Source organism: Oncorhynchus gorbuscha, linkage group LG10 (assembly GCF_021184085.1).
Source record: "Oncorhynchus gorbuscha isolate QuinsamMale2020 ecotype Even-year linkage group LG10, OgorEven_v1.0, whole genome shotgun sequence".
Classification (NCBI taxonomy): domain Eukaryota; kingdom Metazoa; phylum Chordata; class Actinopteri; order Salmoniformes; family Salmonidae; genus Oncorhynchus; species Oncorhynchus gorbuscha.
In genome coordinates this window covers 44,789,680-44,814,698 of record NC_060182.1, presented here as the reverse complement: position 1 = coordinate 44,814,698, position 25,019 = coordinate 44,789,680, and the positions used below count along the sequence as shown (strand labels likewise).

Sequence of the window (25,019 nt, the reverse complement as noted above, 5' to 3'; positions counted from 1 at the left end):
GGCCAGAGCTGTGGCTAATGCGAATGCTAAGGTGACGGCCATTTGAATATTACCTAAGGCCAGTGGCTATTTTAGCATATAAATCTTGGTGAGGCAAATTCAACAATTTCTTTTAGATGCATGCTAGCAAAGCCACTACACAACAAAACACTAACAGTACATTAATTGCACTATAACGGTGCCAAACGCCTATATAAAGCTGTCCCGATGCAGCACTGTAAAGTGAATCCTTACCATCTCTACACCTGGCTATCAGCGGAGCCTCATCTGGCAGCGAAAAAGTTCATTCAGTCTCATTTACTGCCTTTTTAAAAACCAGAGCTGATATGGCTGACTTGCTTAAATAAATATGGTTTCTGCTGACTCCTTGTGGATTTGTGTAACTCGATAAAAAAAATGCATTCTCCTTCAATAATAACAAACACCAAGATGAGTTTTGACTTTTGAACCATACAGAAACATTATTACATTTCTGTTCAGTAGATTCATAATGTTTGTTCTGATATCAGAGCGCTAAGTTCTAAGTATAAGCAAAGTGCTAGCAAACGAGATGCGACGAGGTAGGACCTTTTTGTTCAGCACTTTTAAAATGGATAGAGACAGAAATGAAGATAGGTGTTATTTCACATACATTCAGCAATATGTTGAGGCGTTAACTTTACTCTTCTTGAGAGAGAGACCATTTGAAGTATTTTATTTTGCCTGCTTGGTCTAAAAAGGAAGGAAAATACAATCACGAGGATCCACTTTTTTAGACAACAGGCCTATACAGACTCACAGACAACGCATTAGGAAAAAAAAACAACCCTCGTAATATCAACTGAAATTACACAGGTCTATCACTGAACTTTCACTGGCAAACATGTTTACAGAACCAACATTATAGTATCCCCTCCTCATGGAGAAAAGCACATGAGCTAATTATAACACACACAGTAAGCAAAACAAAGAAATTGGATCATCATTCCAACATTGCCTAAAATTATGAATAAGATACTAATGAGAGAGACCTATATAAGCAATAAAACAATTGAGATGTACAAACTATGGCATAAAGGAATGATGGGTGGATAAGAGACAAACTGTAATTTCGATTAAGACATTAATGAGCGAGCTCGGATGGACAATATACCTATTTATTCAGTACTTTTGAACTGGACAGCGACAGAATTCAGAGCAAGGGCCGTTCTTACAGTATTCTCCCTGTACACCAAGTCAGAAACGTAGGATTAATAAAGTGGGCATATAAGCAGAGAATGAAAGCTTTTACAATATTCAATGATGACATTTCTCTAAAACTAGCTATAGGCTACATGTGTACCACCATGTCAGAACAGTATAGGCTAAGTTCTTTGGGGGAGAGGGACAAAATTCTTAGGGTGATACACATGGGCTACTAACAGCTTACCCCACAACATACACTTAGTATTACTTTCTTAGTTACAGTATACAGACGGTAAATATAGGGAGTACCAGTACCAGATCAATGTGCAGAAGTAGGAGGTACTTGAGGTAGATATGTACATCAAGGTAGGGTGAAGTGAACAGGCATCAAGTTAGATAATAATAATAGTAAAATAAAGAGCAGAGTAGTAGCAAATTATGAGTGTAAAAGTGTGCATGTATGTTTGTGTTGTGTCGGTATGCGAACATGTGTGTGTATGTATTGTTTGAATGTGTGAGGGATTTGTGTGGGAGTGACAGTGTAGTGTGTGTGACAGTGGAGGCTGTGGAGGGGAGGATGGCCCCTGCGGTGTGAAAATGGGTTAGCTGTAGCCAGGTTCGCCCCAGGGCTGGTGGTGGTGCATGGCCAGCCGGCTGCGGAGCACTGCTGAGGTGCAGCAGAGGGAGATCATGGGAGCCCTTTCAACAGCAGGTGGAATGTGCTTAGTCAGCCTTTCAGAAGGGTCTTATTGAAGGAGAAAGCCTGGGGAGTCATGCTAATGCAAATAGCCATTGATATGCTAGCCCTGGACTGGGATGTTTGTGTACACTTTTTCACTGTGCATATACGTATATATTTTGATTTCTAACCCCCTTTTTAGTGTTTTATGTGATCTACTGCTTTAACGTCAGTGTTGCCTAGACTTTATCTATAATTAATGATGGGAACGATGTGATGATTATATCCACATGGAACTGCAATATGTAGGCCTAGGCAGGAACCAATCCAAACCTCTTTTGTTTGGTTGTCATTGAGTTCTTCAGTGGTGTCATTATATTATGTTGTGCTATTTAATGAAGTTAACCTGCTCTCGACTGCAGTTAACTATTTCGTTGACAAAATTCAACCTTTTCTTTGTTTAAGTCAGTCATGAAAGGTTTTACCATTCAGCTACAGTAGATTTGTCCTGCCCTGATCATTCTTAGCTAGTGTATTGACATGGTCTAGTGGAACTTCAGAGGCTCCCACCTGAGGCTGTGACATGGTAGGGCATTGAGCGTGGGGGGCACCGGATGCCTGGGGAGCATAGCTGCTGTGTTTGCTAGCTGACTAAACCATAATGTCCTCCCTGCTGTTACTTTAAACTCAAATCTGTCATTAGGTTGCAAACACTGTGCCAGAGGGCACCTGTGGGGTTTAAAGGGTGTTTTAAATTTTAAAGGGAATTATCCTCTTTTCAGGAACCTAGATAGGTGAACTAATTTTGAAAATCCGAGTGAAAGAAGTGATGTGCTGTCAGTAACCTAATAGTATACGTTTCTGGTTATATCAGTATTAGCCTGTAGTATACTTCAGGAAATATACACTCTTGTTGAGATGAGATGAGGAATCGATGGCCCTGTCCAGCAAAGGAACCTACCCCCTAAACACTTGAGGGGATTAGAGAGAATTTAATAGATTTAAGTAATACGGTAATTGGTAATAGCTCCACTTTGCCCTCTGATAGGCTGGGTGGAATTATTGCCATATTGCTTACTCCTGTCCAATCCTCTTAGATCTCCATAAGCGGCTAGCCCTAGAGGCTAGGGGTTGTTTCCAAGGAATCGGAGATGTGAGGAATCAAGGAAAGATATTTAAGATTCACCCAGGGAGTCAGAACACCACTAACACACAGCAAACACGTAGTAAACAATGTTTGTTGAAGAGGATGGATGAAAGGGAGTGGAGGGTGGAGTAAAGAGAGAGAGAGAGAGAGAGACAGAGAGAGAGAGAGAGAGAGAGAGAGAGAGAGAGAGAGAGAGAGAGAGAGAGAGAGTGGCTTGTTTTGGCTGTAGGCACAATTCAAGTGATTTGGCTGCACTTGGCTGAAGGCTGGAGGGGGCTCTTTATTCCATAGGCTGGGCTGCTGGGCTGGGTTGGGCTATGGTGTTAGCCCAGCGGGCCAACCCCAGCCAGACAGTATGGCACACCGCTGCTCATAGACCACAGATCAAGTGCTGAACCCTCTCCTGGTCTGCGGATGGCGAGAGTCCAATCAAAGAGTCCACATCTGAAAGGAACCTCCCGGGAGAGAATCTCTCCTTAATAGACGCAAGAGTCCTCCAGAAAACGGGATGCCGCTAACCCCGGTTAAGCCTCCCTCTTCAAAAAACAGAACTTGTTAGAGCAACCCGCCTCCCATCCCCTTTAAAGGCCAGCTGGGAGGTGTGTCAACCTTCACTTCTGAGGGAGTGAGGAAGTAAGGGATGGGAGGGTTGGTTTGAGGGCATTTTTAGTGACAGTATGGTCCCCGAATTGCCTGCTTACACTAACATAAGATCTCAGACAGACCAGGGAGACTGCTACTGACTGCCACTGACTGGGTTGTCTGCTGCAAATTAAAATATTCACTAAAACACACTGGCTCCTGGACTATAGCCGATTGTGGGTGGAAACTGCTCTCCCTTTCTGATTGACTGATTTGGCTCAAGGATGTGATAACGAAAAAGGAATCAGTGATGTAAGGAATCAAGGAAAGATATTTAAGATTTACCCATGGAGTCAGAGCTCCACTAACGCATAAAAAACACAATGTTTGGAAAACGTTTTTCAATGAGGACAGAAAGTGTATAGCCGAAAAGCCAAATAAGCATTCCTAAGCTGCCAAAACATGAAAAGGAATTATACAAAACACAACAAATTTCACCATGACAAGAAACGTTCCAGGATAGGATAGAATTACTAGACCAATTAATAGAAGGATTATGACATAATAGGATGACCCAAAACAACAGGTGTAAAGTAGTATGTCATGCAAATCTGTAACAATTAGATCACTAACAACAACAGTTAAAAACCAAAGCAAAATTAATGTCCTGTATTTCCTCTTAACAGTTTGTGTTTGAGGTGGGTGAAAGGGAGCTCTGGGTGGAGTAAAAAGAGAGAGCGAGTCGGGTGGCTTGTTTTGGGTGTAGGGACAATTAAAGTGATTTGGCTGCAGTTGGCTGAAGGCTGAAGGGGGCTCTTTATTCCACAGGATGTGTGCTGTGTTGGGTTGGGCTATGATGTTAGCCCGGTAGGCCAGCCCCAGTATGTCACACCGCTGCTCATAGACCACAGATCAAGGGCCCGGCCCTCTGCCGGCCCCCGGCAAGCCTCCAGGTGGGCCACGCTAATGAGCCCGAATCGCAACTCCAATGTGGGCCTCCCTGGCCCGGGAGAGGACCCACAGGGGGCCCGACGGCCGGGTACACACAGGGTCAGCCGCAGGCAGGGGGCTGGAGATGGGAGAGGCAGGGATCACAGGGAGAGGAGGATGGCTATGACGCTGCTTATTGAGGATCACACATTTGAGTCTGAACTTTGGTAGGAGTGTGTGCATGTGTGGGAAAGTAGAGCTGGAAGAGGGGGTGTTGCTTTATTACAAGATTAAAAAAGAAGCACATTTTGGGTCTCTGGACACCTATTCTTTTACAGTGACTGTAGCCTACTAGTTTTTTTTGCATTTTTTTTGCCCCTTTCCTTGTTCACTTACCATCTACAGTGGGCCTAATTTATCATCATATACAGTACCAGTCAAAAGTTTGGACACACCTACTCATGCAAAGGTCTTTCTTGATTTTTACTATTTTCAACATTGTAGAATAATAGCGAAGACATCAAAACTATGAAATAACACATATGGAATCATGTAGCAACCAAAAAAGTGTTAAACATATCTAAATATATTTAATATTTTAGAGTCTTCAAAGTAGCCACCCTTGATGACAGCTTTGCACACTCTTTGCATTCTCTCAACCAACTTCATGAAGAATGCTATTCCAACAGTCTTGAAGGAGTACCCACATATGCTGAGCACTTGTAGGCTGCTTTTCCTTCACTCTGCGGTCCAACTTATCCCAAACCAACTCAATTGGGTTGAGGTCGGGTGATTGTGGAGGCCAGTGTAACGGATGTGAAACGGCTAGCTAGTTAGCGGTGGTGCGCGCTAAATAGCGTTTCAATCAGTGACGTCACTTGCTCTGAGACCTTGAAGTAGTGGTTCCCCTTGCTCTGCAAGGGCCGCGGCTTTTGAGGAGTGATGGGTAACGATGCTTCGTGGGTGACTGTTGTCTGTGTGCAGAGGGTCCCTGGTTCGCGCCCGGGTATGGGCGAGGGGACGGTCTAAAGTTATACTGTTACACCAGGTCATCTGATGCAGCACTCCATCACTCTCATTTTTGGTTAAATAGCCCTTAAACAGCCTGGAGGTGTGTTTTGGGTCATGGTCCTGTGGAAAAATAATTGATAGTCCCACTAAGCCCAAACAAGAAGGGATGGTGTATCACAGCAGAATGCTGTGGTAGCCATGCTGGTTAAGTATGCCTTGAATTCTAAATAAATGACAGACAGTGTCACCAGCAAAGCACCTCCACACCTCCACACCACCTCCTCCATGGTTTACGGTGGGAAATACACAAATACACAGAGATCATCCGTTCACCCACACCGTCTCACAAAGACACAGCGATTGGAACCAAAACTCGCCAATTTGGACCCCAGACCAAAGGACACATTTTCACCGGTCCATTGCTTATGTTTCTTGGCCCAAGCAAGTCTCTTCTTCTTATTGGTGTCCTTTAGTAGGACTGATTCACACAGTCATACGTGTATCGCTGCAGAACGCTGTGGAAGCCATACTGTTTAAGTGTGCCTTGAATTGCAAATAAACCACTGATAGTGTCACCAACAAAGCACCATCGCACCTCCTCCTCCATGCTTCACGGTGGGAACCATAAATATGGAGATCATCCGTTCACCTACTATGCGTCTCACAAAGACATGACAGTTGGAACCAACAATCTCAAATTTGGACTCATCAGACCAAAGGACAGATCTTTTCTTCTTATTGGTGTGTTTCTTTGCAGCAATTCGACCATGAAGCCCTGATTCACGCGGTCTCCAATGAACAGTTGATGTTGAGATGTGTCTGTTACTTGAACTCTGTGAAGCATTTATTTTGTCTGCAATCTGAGGTGCAGTTAACTCTAATGAACGTATCTGTAATGAATTTCGTCTGCTGTTTGAAGAGAGTCAGACCGAAATGCAGCGTGTAGGTTACTCATGACTTTTAATTAAGATATATGCGGTACATGAAATAACTGAAAATACAAAAACAACAAACGAGTGAAACTAATACAGCCTATCTGGTGACTAACACTAAGACAGGTACAATCACCCACGAAATACAACGCGCACTCAAGCTACCTAAATACGGTTCCCAATCCGAGACAACTAGAATCAGCTGACTCCAATTAGGAATCGCCTCAGGCAGCCAAGCCTAACTAGACACACCCCTACTAATACACACTCCCAATTAATACAAACCCCAATAGGAAATACAACATATACACCCATGTCACACCCTGGCCTACCCAAACATATAACAAACACAAGATACAATGACCAAGGCGTGACAGTATCCTCTGCAGCAGAGGTAACTCTTTTTTTTTGCATCTGCACTTGAAGAAACTTTCAAAGCTCTTGAAATATTCTGGATTGACTGACCTTCATGTCTTAAAGTAATGATGGACTGTTGTTTCTCTTTGCTTATTTGAGTTCTTTATTTATTTGAGTTCTTCTTGCCATAATAAGGACTTGTTTTTTTGCCAAAATAAGGCTATCTTCTGTATACCACCCTACCTTGTCACAACCCAACTGTCTGGCTCAAACAGAAAGGACAGAAATTCCACAAATTAACTTTTAAGAAGGCACGCCTGTTAATTGAAATGCATTCCAGGTGACTACCTCATGAAGCTGGTTGAGAGAATGCCAAGAGTGTGCAAAGTTGACATCAAGGCAAAGGTTGGCTACTTTGAAGAACATCATATATAAAATACATTTGGATTTGTTTAACACTTTTTTGGTTACTACATGATTCCAAATGTGTTATTTCATAGTTTGGATGTCTTCCCTATTATTCTACAATGTAGAAAATAAGAACATGTAAGAAAAACGTGTAATGAGTAGGTGTGTCCAAACCTTTTGACTGGTACTTGGCATATTTGTAATTATGAAAAAAGCATAAACAAACCCCATGGGAGATTTTCTGAACATTTCTATACCTCTTAAAATTGTATGTTTACTGGTTCAAATCTTCTGGGAATCTGAATTCATAGAGGGATAAATGTTTTTATTGACTAACAATTTACGCACATTTGTGTTGCTCACAATTGCTGAATGAGGCCCATTATTTCCAGTGTAAACATCTCCGTCCATATACACAGGGCTGTGATATGCGTATATGGGAAGAGGTGACTAATGAGAGCGTTTGTTGGACTCTGCCAGCTCCTGCTTTTGTTTCTTAGGCTTTTGATCCGATTGATACATAGTGTTTGTAGGGACACAAATCGTCTCCTCTCCAGTGTTTGGCCCAAAATTAAACGTACAGTACAGACTGGGAAGTGTGTGAACCTTCACTTCAAAGGGATTGAGTGAGGAAGTAAGAGAGGGGACAGTTTATTTGAGGGCGTCTTTGGTGACCATGTGATCGCAGAATTGACTGCAAACACTAAAATACACGAAGAGCATGAATATTATGAAGATTACACAGGTGCACCTTGTGCTGGGGACAATGAATGGCCAGTTTTGTCTCACAACACAATGCCACAGCTGTCTCAATTTTTGAGGGACTGCAGCAATGTCCACCAAAGCTGTTGCCAGATAATGTAACGTAAATGTCTCTACCATAAGCTGACTCCAATGTTATTTTAGAGAATTTGTCAGTATGTCGTGTGGGCGAGTGACCCATGGTGGCTGTGGGATTATGGGATGGGGTGGTATAAGCTAACGGACAATGAACACAATTGCATTTTATCAATGGCAATTTGAATGCACAGAGATACTGTGGCGAGATCCTGAGGCCCATTGTCATGTCATTCATCCACCACCATCACCTCATGTTTCAGAATGATAATGCACGGCCCTATGTCGCAAGGATCTGTACACAATTCCTGAAAGCTGAAAATGTCCCAGTTCTTCCATGTGTGCATTCTGGATCGACAGCATGTTCCTGTTCCCGCCAATATCCAGCAACTTCACACAGCCATTGAAGAGGAGTGGGACAGCAATTCCACAGGCCACAAGCAACAGCCTGATCAACTCTATGCAAATGAAATGTGTTGCACTGCATGAGGCAAATGGTGGTCACACCAGATAAGGCTATCTTCTGTACACTACCCTACCATTTTATAAGGTTTCTCTGACCCCAAAAGAAGCATATCTGTATTCCCAGTCATGTGAAATCGATAGATTAGGGCCTAATGAATGTATTTAAATGGACTGATTTCCTTATATGAACTGTAACATATTTGAAATTGTTGCATGCTGCATATATATATATATATTTATTCATTTATTTTTATCAAAATATGCAGTAAAACCTGAACTTGTACTGTTTGTTAGTATGGCCTTGGTTTTACCTCAGTGGGAGAGCATAGTGGCCAATATTTTACCTCAGTGGGATAGCATAGAGGCCAAGATCGAAGAGAGGGATTCTGGGATTGTTATTTCTGTAGTCCCTTGGTAAACTTGACATTTTCAGTTAACCTCATTGCCAACAGCGATTCCTTTAGTGAGCCATCTCTCATGGCTGCCATTTTTATGAATGCACTCAACAATACAGTAGTGTCTGCCAGCAAATCTGCATCCTGTCCTCTGTCCTTCTAGTTCTGGCCTGTCAGATTGTCTGATTGTCCCTGAGAATATTGGCCATAGATGTGGTTGGTTGGTTTCCCTTTCCCTTTATGTGAGTAAATAGAACTGATTCTGCTGGGGGCACCATTCGCACGTGTTGGGGTCTCCTGTGGTGTTGGTCAGTCAGGGTGGAATACCCATGCTTCATAGAAACACTTGGCCGCCATAAAGGACCCTTTGTCAACCCAAGAGCAGGGTCATCTCTCTCCTCCACTGGTCGATAAACGCTCGCATTCTCCACCTTTTCTTATGATTTTGTTTAGCTAGAGGCGGGAGCCAATAAAAAGTGCAAAGACTTTCAAATTATTCACAGGGAAATGCATAAAGGATTCATTTGCATTGATTTTGCCTCTTGACAAAAGGAGTCACCCCCCCCCAAAAAAAAAGATAACTAGATGAGGAACATCAATCTAAATTTGAATAATTTGGCTTGTGAAGTTCTCAAGTTCTTTTTAAAATAAATCAAACGCATTGGAATGGTATTCAGCCAGGTAAAGCAGTGAGAAATTTCCTTTTTCTGCTCTGTGTTCATTTGTCTGACTTAACCAACACTATTAGCCACAGCCTGTGAAAAGTCCTGTTTTACAAGTTTGAAATGAATTAACTTTTTTCACGAAAGGAATGGAGAAGGCATGTTAAAATAAACAAATGAGACCTGCTTAAAGACGATTGGTGCAATCTGCATTTCTGGCAATTACGTCAGAGGCCATCTCTTCACTAAAGGGAAGAAAGATATAAATAAACCCTCTCCTAAACCGGACGACACTAGGCCAATTGTGCGCCGCCTCATGGGTCTCCCGGGTCACAGCAGGCTGCGATACTGCCCGGGGTCGAACCCAGATGTGTAGTGACGCCTCTAGTGCTTTAGACCGCTGCGACACTCAGGAGGCCCCAACAATATAAACACTTCTACATTCATGTGGATGCTAACATGATTATAAATTACAGAAGACATTTAGCCTTTTGGTAGGCCATCATTGCAAATAAGAATTTGTTCTTAACTGACTTGCCTAGTTAAATAACGGTAAAGATTTTTTAAACAGATAATCCTGAATGAAGCATGAATAATGATGAGTGAGAAAGTTGCACGAATATCATACCCCCCCAAAAATGCTAACCTCAACTGTTATTTGTAATGGTGAGAGGTTAGCATGTCTTGGGGGTATGATATTTGTGCATCTGTTACTTTCTCACTCTGTAATAGTAGTATCCACATGAATGTAGACGTGTTTAGAAACATACTATATTGTTATTTACAATTAAAGTGACTCCAAAGTGACACAATACATTATTTACCATTCATTTGTACTTGGCACAAAATAATCTGAAACACAACCAGAACAGACTGGAAATGCATCCAACAAATGTGTAACCTCACAAGCTTTACGTAGTCATTGCGTGCTAGGAATATGGAACCAAATACTACACTTTGTACTACTTTAATACACATATAAGTGAATCTGTAGCCAATATTTTGCTCCCCGTGCTGTAATTTCTAAACGGTTCACCTGGAATGGATGAAAATACACTCAGATTAAAGCTGATAATCTTCACTTTAACTTCATAGTCTTTGTTTGATTTTAAATCCAAACTCTGGGAGTATAGAGCCAAAAGAATAAAAAATTCTTCACTGTCCCAATAATTACTGAGTGCAATATATATGCCTCCTCACAATTTTGACTCGGAGGTCTATAGACAGTTCTTTGAACTTCCTGGTATAGTTTCTGCTCTGACGTTGACCTTATATAGACAGTTGTTTCTTTCCAAATCATGTCCAAACAATTGAATTGGCCACAGGTGGATCGTCTCAATGATGATCTAAGGAAATTGGATGCACCTGTGCTCATTTTAGAGTGTGAGAGCAAAGGGGAATGAATAGTTATGTAAATGTGAGATTTTGTGTATTTAATTTTCAATAAATCTGCAAAAAATTCAAAAAACATGTTTTCATTTTGTCGTTATGGGGTATTGTGTGTAGATGGGTGAGGGGGAAAATAGATGTCATCCATTTTGAATTCAGGCTCTAACACAACAAAATGTGGAATATGCCCAGGTATGAAACCTTTCTGAAGGTACTGTACACATATTATCGTATAGACCACTGCACATATGGTTTTGATAGACATCGTAATAGCAGTAGTAAACTTTATCATCACAATAAACATTTTAACAATAGTATCCTGAAACGTATTGCCCAGTAACATGTGTAGAAACAGCATTGTGTAAAGGCAGTCCATGTACTGTAGCTGGCCCTTATAATAATTCAATTTCAGATGTGCTTTTCCCTCTGATTTTGATACGTTGTCTGTGCCGTGCCTACACTCTGTTTTAAGCCTAGGAATTTGCAGGTGGGAGGGAGAGGGGGACCTTGTTCAACAGTGCTTGAGAGGGCCATATCTGTCATAGTGAATTCCAGTGCCGAGCGCTGATATGAATGAAGGGCACTAGTGTGCCCAAGTTGTAAGTGTGGAACTCAAAGGCCTGCTGAAACCCTATAATGCAATTATGGCGACAGACTCTCAGATCCATTAACTTTAAATGGTTCGACAGCCCCCATTCAGTCAGTGTGCTGCCATGTCTTTTCTCAAAGGAGGCCTCTTAAGTCACATGAAAAGGCCTCTTCTGTACTCATTGTGCTCATTGTCTTTGTAAGCCTGTTATTAGGGGGAGAATCAAGTTACGGCACACCACCGATGAGAACTGCAGAGATTGTTCAGTTAAAGGTACAAACTGGCATCTCTGCTCAGGGTTCAAATACCAGGAATACCTCTGAATAATTATCAACGTTGAGTTAAATTGTTGAAAAGACATATATTGCAATGTATTCTCCTAAAGAAAGATTCAGATTTTAGAGACATATTGGACTGAGGAGATTCACACTGCTTTTGCCAAGAATTGTTTTATTTCTAAAATTGACATTGGTGTAATAAGGGAAAATAATAGATGACAAGTACATTATTTTGTTTTATTTTAACACACATTATTGCATTTTGCTGACATTAATCAAGATACTTGTTTAGTGTCCAGGTTGTCCAGTCCACAACAATAGCCTACGTGCCTATTTAAGTGGTATATCTTTGTCATGTAGGCCTATAACAAAATATTGTAAAAATAAAATTGAAGAAAACTTTACTGTAATGGTAACATGACTTCAATGAACAGAAACAAATATAGTACATACCATGTTGTGTAAAAAAAAAATAGGTTATCCTCCTTTCCTTGCAGAATAAAGAACAAAAAAACATGTGCATCTCATTTTACTCTTTCACATTAGTAGAATTGGCAAGTGTTGACAGGAATACTTTTCTATTTTCTTCCGGGTGAAAGTTTACAACTTACATCAAGTTCCTAAAGGATTTAAAATGTTCAACAAAAATCATGAACGATGAAGTGTATAATTGTAGCCGTTTAAATTCAGTTGGTGTAGTTTTTACATCTATTAATGCACTCTAATCAATGGACGCTTATTGCACTAAAAGACTAGTTAACAACCAGCGTTGAAAACGTTGGTCCTATCTCTGTGTCTTGAAATCAGGGAAAATTGTGTTATGTCTTGTTGTTAACACAACATCCTTCAAACATTTATTTGGGAATCAAATTAAAGGTTCCAGCGATTTCCAGAATTGAATTTGGTGTTTTGTATATTCCTAATGTGTGCTGTTCAGCCTCTTTACACAGACACCAGTGGAAATGTCCAAATCCGTCATTGCACAACTTTAAAGTGCTCCCCCCAAAGTATTGCAGTGTAGTGACCCATTCTAAATAACCTATATCATTGGGGAACTGAGGTTTATAAAGGAGTCCATTGGAAGCTACGCTCAAAAGATTTGGTGGAATTGGTTGGAAGCCTTGATGAAAAGTGCACAAAAAAAGCAGGCTGGAGGATAAAGAAAATGTATAGGAGATGTCAGGACGCCTTTGGAAGGAAAACAAACTGCGGCGACCAATGTGAGTTGACTTAATCTGATTAGGCTAACCTCATCAACAGCCCACTTAAAAGGGAGAAGAAAGCCATGAATTGGGCTGAGAAGCGAGAGAAAGGAGTCGCTCTCTGCTCAGAAAACCAAGGAAGCTCTGTGAATGCATCACATTGTTCTGGGACATGCTGGTCTGCAGATGGCAGAATGACAACAAACTGCTTGAAAAGCGAAGCAAATATAATTGAGGCAAGTTTTTTTTTTCAGGTATGAGAACAATACAAGGAGTAATGAGATTAAGAAAGAATAAAGTGAAAGTCCACGGAAAATACCACTCTCTCGCACGTTTGTGGTGCTAACATTCAGCTTTGAAGTCTTTGAATGCAGTCACCCCCCGTCACGCTATGAGAAATATCACCCACTTTTTATTAATGAATTCAAATTTTTACATCTTATAAAACACCCAACAGAGCTGGTAATACATCAAACAAGAACAGCTAGACCAGGGAAATAATATGTTTTAATACCAATACAAAGAGGGATGTAAAAAAAAAAACTTTAATACATCAAGTTATGCCTAGTCTTAAGAAATCCCTAGCAACAATACATTTAAGATATCTTACCCTGCCAAGAGAAAATCTCTTTACATCTTTAGCCAATATTTTAAGTGAGAAATAGCTGAGGCTTTCTTTTAAAAAGAAATCAGTCAATATGTTTACTCTTAAATGTTTACTCAATTGAATTTGATTCGTAAGGATTCCAGACGTGCATATTTTGATCATCTGCATAATCCAATACTTAATTCAGGGGTGAATGCAGCGACCACAGGAGTTCTTTTTCAGCTGTGTCTGGTTGGAGAAAAGGATCCAACTCCAGAAATGTGTTGCTGCACTGCAGTAGTGGGCTAAGTTTGGCTGGTTCAAGTCCTTTGTATACGAGTAATGCTGTCATTTGTTATTCCCCTGTCTGGTTCTAAAACCGAAAATAAAATCACTCAAGGTAAAAGCACATTTGGATATTGTTTAGAATTCTGTTAGTAGTTGAAAGACATTAAGCCTACTGTCTTGAAATGTTTTGTTGATGGTTCAAAGTTTTGTTGAAAGGACACTTTTGTCTGCACCCAATTTTGGCACATTTCCTCACCTATCAACCACAGCATAAAACACTTACCAAGATACTGCTGTCTTTACTTTCTATGGACTGTTTAAAAAAAAAGTTTTAAAAAAGTCCTATTTCATTCGTACAGTTTTTTTCAATTTCCGCTTAAAATGAATCTGCCATAGACAGCAGTGGGGTCAAATCGTAGAACCCAGTTCCTACATTTGAATATAAAAATAGATTTTTTTCAAACAAAACTACACTACATTTTATCTCTGGGGCCCTCAGGATGACAAATCTGTTATGCAGGTGAATGAGGACCCAAAAGCGACTTAACGGAAACAGAGTCTTTATTCCAGTCTTAAACAAAAGCGATAATCCTGGATATTATCTAGGTAAATGCAAAAACAGGAAAACTGAAATCCACTCGTCAGTAGAGAGGAACGACTGGAGACGCGACCACAGACTGCAGGTCGCTTCGGGAAGGCACCGGCCGTAGCTGACATTGACACCTGCTCACACGCAGCATCTGAAGAAGGTAAAAACACGACAGGGCGGAACAAGGACACAGAACAGCGAACATCAAACAAGGATCCGACAAGGACAGAAGCGGAAAACAGAGGGAGAAATAGGGACTCTAATCAGAGGGCAAAATAGGGGACAGGTGTGAAAAGAGTAAATGAGGTAGTTAGGAGAATGAGGAACAGCTGGGAGCAGGAACGGAATGATAGAGAGAGAGAGCGAGAGAGGGAGAGAGGGAGGGGGAGAGAGAGGGATAGAAAGAGGGAAAGAACCTAATAAGACCAGCAGAGGGAAACGAATAGAAGGGAAGCACAGAGACAAGACATGATAATCAATGACAAAACATGACAAAATCAGAGCAAGATTACTGAATGTAAGAACATTATAACCTTCAGAGGTGAATGTATCAAACCACTTGCCGTGATAAAAGTGTTTTGTTGTTGTGCACTATCCTCAAACAATAGAATGGTATTTTTTGTAATCATAGCTACTGTAAATTGGACAGTTCAGTTAGATTAACAAAAATTGAAGCTTTCTGCCCATATAAGACATGTCTATGTCCCGGAATTGGCTGTTGTTTACAACGTCATTCTAGTCACATGATCGCATATTGAGCAACAACTGTCCCGGTTTAGGGACACCGATCCCATAGAGGATAACAAACCTCAAGGTAATGAGCTACACCTGCACTCTCAAAGCCAATGTGTCAGCATTTCCAGCAGCAAGTACTGACTCTGTCAATCATATTCTATAAACACAAGGGAACAGTTCATCATGTCTTTTTTCTAAAAGCGGAGAAATTGGCCCGGGAAGTTATCTAAGATTAGACACCTGGAGGGTAATAATCATTGTTTTTTGTCATTTTATAATGTTCAGGTGCATTTTTTTCTCTCTCTCGTTCTGCCTTGTTTGGACTCTGTAAAGTAGCCACAGTAGGCAATCTGGAGGAAGAACATACACAAGTCCCCTTTGCATGTATTTTTACTACAATAGTTTGACGATTAACACAAGTACGAGCACTGCAATTAAAGAGTGTGCGAGCGGCTTGGCTGATCAACATCAGCTAATACAGATATAATTTAATACATTTTCTGTATTCTGCACACAGATATGGGGGAGAGCAGAGGGTGGCTCATTACCCAAAGACAAACTAAGCAGGCGCCAGTGAAAAAGAGCTGTTGAGCACGCTCCAAACTCAGACAACAGTCTACTGGACTGTGTTTAATCTGAAAACACAGCCCCATACTCGTTGGGTCTTTTCATCTCCCCGGTTCTCTTAACCCCCTCATAAACTTAAGTCAAACAGCAAGTACTTTTGGCTTGTTTGATGAATGTAGGATAGATCCGTTCTCAACAGTGATTCCTGTACTCTGCATTCCGCCGGCTGGTATTGTCAGTGTCAACAAGTGTTTCAGGGATGTAATAATGATGGGTGGCATTTGGAATGTTTCAACCAGTTGGAGGGGGATTCCTGTTTTCTTTCTTGTGTACCACAAAGACGTCCACATTTGAAATGCCGGAATGTAGACGGAATGATGCATGTTAATTTGTTTCAAGTTGGCCTTCCCGAGTCAATTGAAAAGCCTTTGAATCATTTGGTCATTTCAATGGTCAGAAAGTCAAAAAAACAAACAGATTGGAGACAGAATCCAGACTAGGTTGTCACCCAACAACATTCAAACAGTAAAATCCCTAAACATGCCAATGCAAGTAGGCCTAGTGGGCAGAGGTCTGCCAATAATGACTGATATGCCACCAGGTTCTAGGCAGGAGTAAAGCTTAACAAACTCGTATTACATTTGGTGCTTGTCAACAGAATTGTGGTGAACTCGGGACCATGAACTCAGACAGGGGTTTTAACATTACTCTTTTGTATATACTGAACAAAAATATAAATGCAACATGCGATCTCCATAGAGAAACATTGGTAGTAGAATGGCCCGTACTGAAGAGCTCAGTGACTTTCAAAGTGACACTGTCAAATTCCTGCCCTGCTAGAGCTGCCCCAGTCAACTGTAAGTGCTGTTATTGTGAAGTGGACATCTAGGAGCAACAATGGCTCAGCTGTGAAGTGGTATGCCACACAAGCTCACAGAACGGGACAGCAGAGTGCTGAAGTGCGTAGCGCAAAAAGATTGTCAGTCCTCGGTTGCAACACTCAATAAAAAGCAAACTGCCTCTGAAAGCAACATCGGCACAAGAACTGATCGTCAGGAGCTTCATGAAATGGGTTTCCATGGCTGACAAGCTGCACACAAGCATAAGATGGTCACTATACACAATGCAAAGCATCGGCTGGAGTGGTGTAAAATTCCATTGGACTCTGGAGCAGTGAAAACATGTTATCTGGAGTGATGAATCACGCTTCACCATCTGGCAGTCCGAATCAGGGTTTGGCGGATGCCAGGAGAAGACTAACTGCCTGAAAGCATAGTGCCAACTGTAAAGTTTAGTTTGGTGGAGGAGGAATAATGGTCTGTGGCTGTTTTTTTATGGTTTGGACTAGCCCCCTTAGTTCCAGTGAAGAGAAATGTTAACGCTACAGCATATAATGACATTCAAGACGCTTCTGTGCTTCCAACTTTGTGGCAACAGTTTGGGGAAGGCCCTTTCCTGTTCCACCATGACAATGTCCTCATGCACAAAGCGAGGTCCATACAGAAATGGTTTGTTGAGATCGGTGTGGAAGATCTTGACTGGCCTGCACAGAGTCCTGACCTCAAACCCATCAAACACCATTGGGATGAATTGGAACGCCGACTGCGAGCCAGGCCTAATCGCCCAACATCAGTGCCTGACCTCACTAATGCTCTTGTGTCTGAATGGAAGCAAGTCCCTGCAGCAATAGTCTAACATCTAGTGGAAAGCCTTCCCAGAAGAGTGGAGGCTGTTATAGCAGCAAAGGGGGACCAATTCCATATTAATGCTCATGATTTTAGAATAAGATGTTTGACGAGCAAGTGTCCACATACTTTTGTCCAAATAGTATATATATATATATATATCTCGATAGATAGATAGATAGATAGATAGATAGATAGATAGATAGATAGATAGATAGATAGATAGATAGATAGATAGATAGATAGATAGATAGATACATCCATTGTGACCTGGACTTGACCTGTCATTCACTCTTTGAGCCATTTCATTTTTTTCTGTTGCATGTATTTTTATGTTCCTGAAGGTACTATCCTGGAACTAAATAATGTTAAAACCACACATAAATCTGGGTCTATTATCTGTTATATATGAAACTGTTTCTTCATTTGATTGAAGTGTGTGTTTCTATTGTAAGTGATAGTTGAGAAAAATCAATGATTGTTACATTTTTTGGGATAAATGGCTGTTTCTGTACTGAATATTTCATCCTGCCATGATTAAGCATACATGACTTTTTCCTTCATTCAAATGTTCATTCATGTCATATTGACTTTGAACAAAAACATGTATACACATATTCCAGTGCAGCAGAAGACAAAGTTCATAACGTTAAACCATTTCATTTCAATGATTCAATTAGTGAGGTGGGCTACACTGTGCCACCTTGTGGCCAATTTATGCAGAAATACATCCTCTCTGATCATGTGTATAGATGGTCAGAAATACAGCGTCTAATACATGCACTGGAGACAAGATAGGCTTACTTGTCCACATCAAATAGGTTTTTTTTCCCCATCTTGCCTTCACTTCTTGATGAATTCACAATGCATCGAATGCACTCAAAATGTTGTCCTCCCCAGCTATGAAACGTTTGGCATGAGAATGATGTGCTATTTTTTAACAATCATTCATGATTAGGCGTTGATATTTCAGTACACTACTTTTGAGAGGTAAACCGCTGAACACCTTTGGTACAAAGCACATAGCTCACTATTCTGGATGTGAAAAGTGAGAATCATTTTTCCAATAGATGGCGTCCTTTTCCTAAACTCAGGCTCTCTCATGCCATTCTCAAAAGTTATATTATTTATGCTATTATGTTAGGCTATTACATTACGTTATTTTATGTGATTATATTTCTGCTTTCAATGTGTTGTGTGCCCGGCAATTGTATTGTAGCCTAATGGCATACTGAAATTGCAATAATATTAGGCTAGGCTAATGTTGTAACCCACATTAGGTATACATGTCCGAAATTAAACAACTCATCAGTTTTCATATCGGATCTTCCGGGCCTTGCCACAAAACTAATTTACACTTCAAGGGATTACCAACATTTTACAGCTGTGGCTGTCATTGTTGCTTACAAGCGATAATGTTGCAAGTGTTGCAACTTGCAACATTTTGTAATGTGAAAAACATTTTCCAAGGACTTGTAGCCTATCGTTTTAAGAGTATGCTATATTTGGAATATAACACTATATAACACACGGCCTTATAACATCCTGTTAATTTGAAATGTTTCCATACAAATATGTTTTCTGTTGCATTATCTTTGACTAACTAATGACCTGTTGGTTTATATGGATAGATATGAGAATAAGGCATACCATAGTTATTATAATCTACGTGCCAGAAAACTGGGAGAAAATGCTTCCATTCTCTAGAGAAATGAACGAGTTTTAGAGAAAAGTCCCTCGGGGAAGCCAGTTTCGGCACGTGCTCTCAGTGGATGCTGAAGTGCATGGAGCAGGCGCACACAGTGCGACTGGCACGCGGACAGATGTCGCATCGCTCATCCCCCGCCCGTTCACAGCTCCCGCGCAGGAATTATTGACACATGGATGTTCACACAGCCAATAAGACCTAGTTTAGATTAGATTTGCATAAAGTGGCCGCCTGCCATTGGTTTACTGCGTGCTGCTCCAAACCGTCTCGCGTGTCATTACAGCTGTTTTTCTCCTTAGAGGCACATACTGAAATGTTAAACTATATCATTGAAGTATTAAGGTATAGTTATTACAATTTCCCCTTACATTTATCAAAATACAAAAGGCATTTTACGTATATTTGCGTAAAAGTTACTTGAACATTAAAATAGTAGGCAAAAAGTTTATTTATTTGGTACTTTAAAATAAAGCCCACACACACTTTTTTGAACGTATGCTATATTCTTACCTTCAATAGCCTAAGAAAAAACGTTATAGACTATTTAAAAAATAATTGAAATGAAATATTCAAAACTCGGAATGACATGAATAAAACACACGCTATTTATAGCAACATAACATTACAAGCATGATGTGGTTTTGTAGTTAGATAGTATCTCAAAGCATCGATAATCTTTGCGAACACAAAACGCATACATTCTTGAAGGGTATGAAAAAGTTGGAAGCAAACCGCCAGCGCATTTCCCCAGTTCCCCTTATCACTTCACAGCCAGACCGACTGCACTCGCCGCTTTGTTGCCTGTCCCTCCAGGGCTGATTGAGCAGCGCGTGACTGACAGCCCGCGGGGGTGTTGTCCAATCAGCGGTCTGCCCCGCGCCCAATGGGTGAGTCCGCACGCCCATTGGCTGAGACGAGTGTGGGAAAGAATGCAGAGAGGGTTTCACACGAACTGGGAGCATGCGAACCACCTATAAGTACCGCCGGCGTGTGTCGGCCGTAGAGCAGACTCGACCTGCCCGACAGAGCCTGAACCCAAGCACGTTCTTATACTCCAATGACAGTTCGGTGATAATAAGTGATATAGCTGATCAGTGGGACTTGCTCACGTCTGCGTGACTATCGTAGGATATCCTTCACACGGGTTAAGATTTGATCTAAACAAAGGCGCAGTGCTATTGCAACTTTTTTTCCACCTTTTCCAACTTCTCCAAAAGGATATACATTTTCTATAATTTAATCCAAAATGCCAGCCGACACCATGGAGAAGCAAACGGCATCCCCTATTGCTGGTGCCCCTGCAAATGGATCCCATACTCCAGACAAACCTAAGAATGCCAGCGAGCATAGAAAGGTAACGTTAGGCTAAAAGTCTATAACTGCCGATGGATTTAAAATGAATCTGATATGCTCCTAGGCTAACGTTGTTGCTAATTCAACTTTACCCTAGTAGGCTAACCAAATTGTACGTGTGAGATAAAATAAATGCGTACATTCGGACTTATCCATGAACATGCTATTAATATGAAGCATTTATTTTGCAGTCCTCAAAGCCCATCATGGAGAAACGTCGGAGAGCGAGGATAAACGAAAGCCTTGGCCAACTCAAGACACTTATTCTCGATGCACTTAAAAAAGATGTAAGTCTAAATCATTTAAAGGATTTAACTATTTAAAATCACTGTGTTCGTTTTTCCTGGCATTTAATTTTGTGTCAATGCACAGCCTTTACCTTTTGCCATGCTGTTATCCACAGAGTTCCAGACATTCAAAATTGGAGAAAGCCGATATTCTGGAGATGACAGTAAAGCATTTACGAAATTTACAGCGTGTGCAGATGACTGGTAAGTTAAATTGCAAATATCTAATTTGGCAACATCTGCCTACACTTTATTTATAATGGTTGCATATTTCCATCGATTATACACGATTTCTAATTTTCTCTCTTGTCTCGGCAGCGCTGTCAGCAGACACTACCGTCCTCAGTAAATACCGGGCGGGATTCAACGAATGCATGAACGAGGTCACTCGCTTCTTATCAACTAGCGAAGGGGTGAACACGGAGGTGCGGTCGCGGCTTCTCAACCACCTGTCTGGCTGCCTAGGGCAGTTGATCGCCATGAACTACCCCCAGCCAAACCCAAATCAACAGGCTCACCTCGCGCAGCCCCTTCACGTACAGCTACCCTCTACCTTGCCCAACAGTGCCTCTATGGGCTCCAAACTCAGCCCCACCGATGCAATGTCACCTAAAGTCTTCAGCGGGTTCCAGCTTGTGCCCGCCACCGATGGACAGTTTGCTTTCCTGATTCCCAGCCCTTCTTTCGCCTCAGCATCAACCCCAGTCATCCCTCTGTATGCTAACGCAGGTGTGCCTGTGACAGTCAACGCCAGCCCCGTCCATGGCAGCTCTGCGCCAGTAGTGGGATCCCCTGTCCATGGGATGACGTCATTCATCGGTGTGCCTCAGGCGGTCAGCCCTGTCGGTGTCTGCATTGGTTCGGAGAGCACTGAGCCTGTTTGGCGACCCTGGTAGTTTGGTTGAAATGGACACTACAATAAAGAAGGTTATTTTTATGAAGTAAATAGTTCCGTTCTAGGGGACATCATTTCCTTTGTTGGACATGGTAAAAGTTTGTTTATTTATTGGCTGATTCCAACATTTGGATGTTGGTGATAAATATTGTGTCCATGCAATGGAAGATTTATTCAAATGTTTGTGATTAAGTACTTTTTATGGAACGATTTAGTTTTGTACAAAGTTGATATTGATTGTTATACCAAAGCTGTGTGTTTTTATATTGTTTGTCGTTTTATGTTTGGAAATTGAAGTTTGGCAATGGCCCATTGACCTAATAAATCAGTTTGAATAATTCAGAAATTCATAATTTTGTCTTTACTTCCATATCACTTCTATAACACACTTAGAGCATAGTTATATAAGCGTAAGATATATTTTTGTTTCTATAAGGCCCATGCATAAAAGGCACGGTCTAAGGCTCTGCATCTCAGTGCTAGCGGTGTCACTACAGACACCCTGGTTCGAATCCAGGCTGTATCACAACCGGCCGGGATTGGGAGTCCTATAGGGCGGTGCACAATTGGTCAGGGTTTGGGGTAGGCCGTCATTGTAAATAAGAATTTGTTCTTAACTGACTTGCCTAGTTAAATAAAGGTTATTTTAAAAAAGTCTCTTCTTGTTTGGTCTTGTGTGTAAAAGTTAAAATAGTCATTTGAAAGTCAGACATAGACCTACTTTTTTCAGGAGTCTAGGCTCATATTAGAGCAGGCTTAAAGGGCCTACTAATAATTTGTAGTTCTATTATAGCCCAAAAAAACGAAACTGGAATCAAATCCCTAGTGAAATAGGATAGTAAAAAGTCCTGACATTTCACTTGTTTACACCGTTTCTCAAGTTTGGCGGGAAGTTAGTCATCCTGGTGTCCTCTAAAATGCAGAATGGGTTGGAAAGGCAATGGCGGGGGTGTATTTTTTTATTTAGCAAAAAGGTAATTAAACATTTGAAAGGCTTCTCATCCTGTATGCAGCGGGATCTTTAAGACGTCTTAAACCCTATTCATGAGCCTGGGAAATGCGCTTTGGGGTTAAAGTCACTAACAGATTGTTTCACTGAAAGGAGAATATGGAAGAATCCTTGCTTTCCTTTGTGCAACCGATTGTTCAGTTATTTCCAAGGCATTTCTGAATAGAAGGAAAATGAGCATAGAAAGAAAACGAGTTTCGTGTCTTGGCAGGTACATTTTATGGGATAGTGGAATTGATCAAAGCTGTTCTCCTGGACCCCATGACTTTGAATTGATTAAATACATTTTAAATTAGAAATGTCCTTTGAAGTATTGGGTTTATGCTCCAAATTATTTATGAATAAAACAAAGTAAGGTATACCTTAATCTCTCAATCTAATAACCCCATCCCCCTCTCTCTCTCTCTTCCTCCCTCTCCATCAGAACTTCCTCTCCCCCTCTCTCTGTGTTATCCCTGGCTGTAAACCTATCTTTCCAGGGAGTGCGCTCCGGAACTGGGGGATGTGTTGCTGTGGCAGGCGGCGTGGTGCTTGCCGTGTGTCAGCCACTTGCGGTCAGAGGGCCCCCCTTTACTTGGGATTAGGTTACACCCTTGTGACCGCTGGTCAGAAAGGTTCCCCATGTAGTCAACTCACTCCAGTGCAAGCGCACACACAGTGCACACAGACCTAGATCATGTTCATAAAGGAATGAATGTGTGCAGCGTGCACTTGGTTGGACACAAAAACATGGTCCTGGAGGCACATAAACAGGTTTTAAATATAGCCTATAATAACATTATTACCACACCCATTTTGCCAATTTGTAAATGTTCCCTGATAGCTTTTCCAAGTCGTATAATGAGAAGATGTCATTTGTTGTTTGACAGTTTAACTATAGATGACAACAATCCTCAGTTTAGTATGTTGTTCATTTGTGTAGTTTCTTTTAGAACTTTTAGCTTTGGTACCCTGAGAATGACTCTAAAAATGGTATTCTGAAACTTCCAGCCAGCAGTGTATAAAAGGCTGCTTCTGCACAGAGGCATAATTCAAACGCTAGTTGGCAGTGTGTGGGCTCTGCGGCTGTTTCATGTGCCTGCGTGTCTGAGTTAATAATTCAGAGATGCCTTCGTGGTGCTGAGGTCGTGAGAACCGAGTGAACTAGACTGCTTGTGGCTGGGCAGAGCGCCAATCAGTAAATCCCCACTGGCAGGCCAGGTCCTGCATTGGGCCACTCCGCCAAATCTCAGGAGGTGAGGTGGCTCACACGCGCAGGCCTCCAAGAAGTGAGCATGGACTGGTGTAAACAGACAAGATTCTGGACAGAGCTAGAGAACACACCCACCCGCGCACCCCAGAGGCAGTTTACTGAGTCCTTCCTATTTTTATATGGCCATGATTTCAACAGCAGCTGCTATAACTAGGCAGGCCTATAGGCTATGTTATGTTTGTATATTGAGGGAGTTCAAGGGGAAGTTCAACATTTTTACACGTGGCCTTATTTTCATTCTATCTGTGCTTCTTAGTTTATCAGTCAAACTGTGTTTTTTAAATACATTTTGTTTCCTTATAGAGAAACTTGGTTGTCACATTTCGCTAAGTCATCACTTGCCACTGATTATAATGCAATATGCAAATACAGTGTACAAAACGTTAGGAACATCTTCCTAATATTGAAGTGTACCCCCTTTTGCCACCAGAACGGCCTCAATTTGTCCGGGGCATGGATTCTACAACGTGTCAAGCGTTCCACAGGGATGCTGGTCCATGTTTACTTTAGTGCTTCCCACAGTTGTGTCAAGTTGGCTGGATGTCCTTTGGGTGGGGGACCATTTTTTGATACACACGGGAAACTCTTGAGCGTGAAAAACCCAGCAGCGCTGCAGTTCTTGACACACTCAAACCGGTGCGCCTGCTGACACCTACTACCATACAACCGCTCAAAGGCACTTAAGTCTTTTGTCTTGCCCATTCATCCTCTGAATGGATCACATACACAATCCATGTCGCAATTGGATCAAGGCTTAAAAATCATTCTTTAACCTGTCCCCTCCCCTTCATCCATACTGATTTGAAGTGGATTTAACAAGTGACATCAATAAGGGATCATAGCTTTCACCTCGATTTCCCTATGTCGTAGAAAGAGCAAGTGTTCGTAATGTTCTGTACACCCAGTATATGTCTAAAGCATATAAGAAAACACTCCACCAACTCATTTTACATCAGAATCCTATTCTGAATGATGCATCTGCATTTCTTTTTTTTTGCATGTTTTCCATTGTGCCATAAATGAGAATTATAATTTACC

The 25,019-nt window shown here is 41.4% G+C and overlaps 1 protein-coding gene across 1 annotated transcript; it reads left to right on the top strand.

The window, feature by feature from the left end:
- The first annotated feature begins 20,160 nt into the window (after positions 1-20,160).
- On the top strand, positions 20,161-22,066 carry LOC124045181 (transcription factor HES-4-B-like). Its single transcript, XM_046364432.1, has 4 exons — positions 20,161-20,539; positions 20,730-20,825; positions 20,942-21,029; positions 21,144-22,066. Exons 1-4 carry the CDS (start codon positions 20,432-20,434, stop codon positions 21,719-21,721), a joined length of 870 nt encoding a protein of 289 aa, XP_046220388.1. The 5' UTR covers positions 20,161-20,431; the 3' UTR covers positions 21,722-22,066.
- The last annotated feature ends 2,953 nt before the right edge of the window (positions 22,067-25,019 follow it).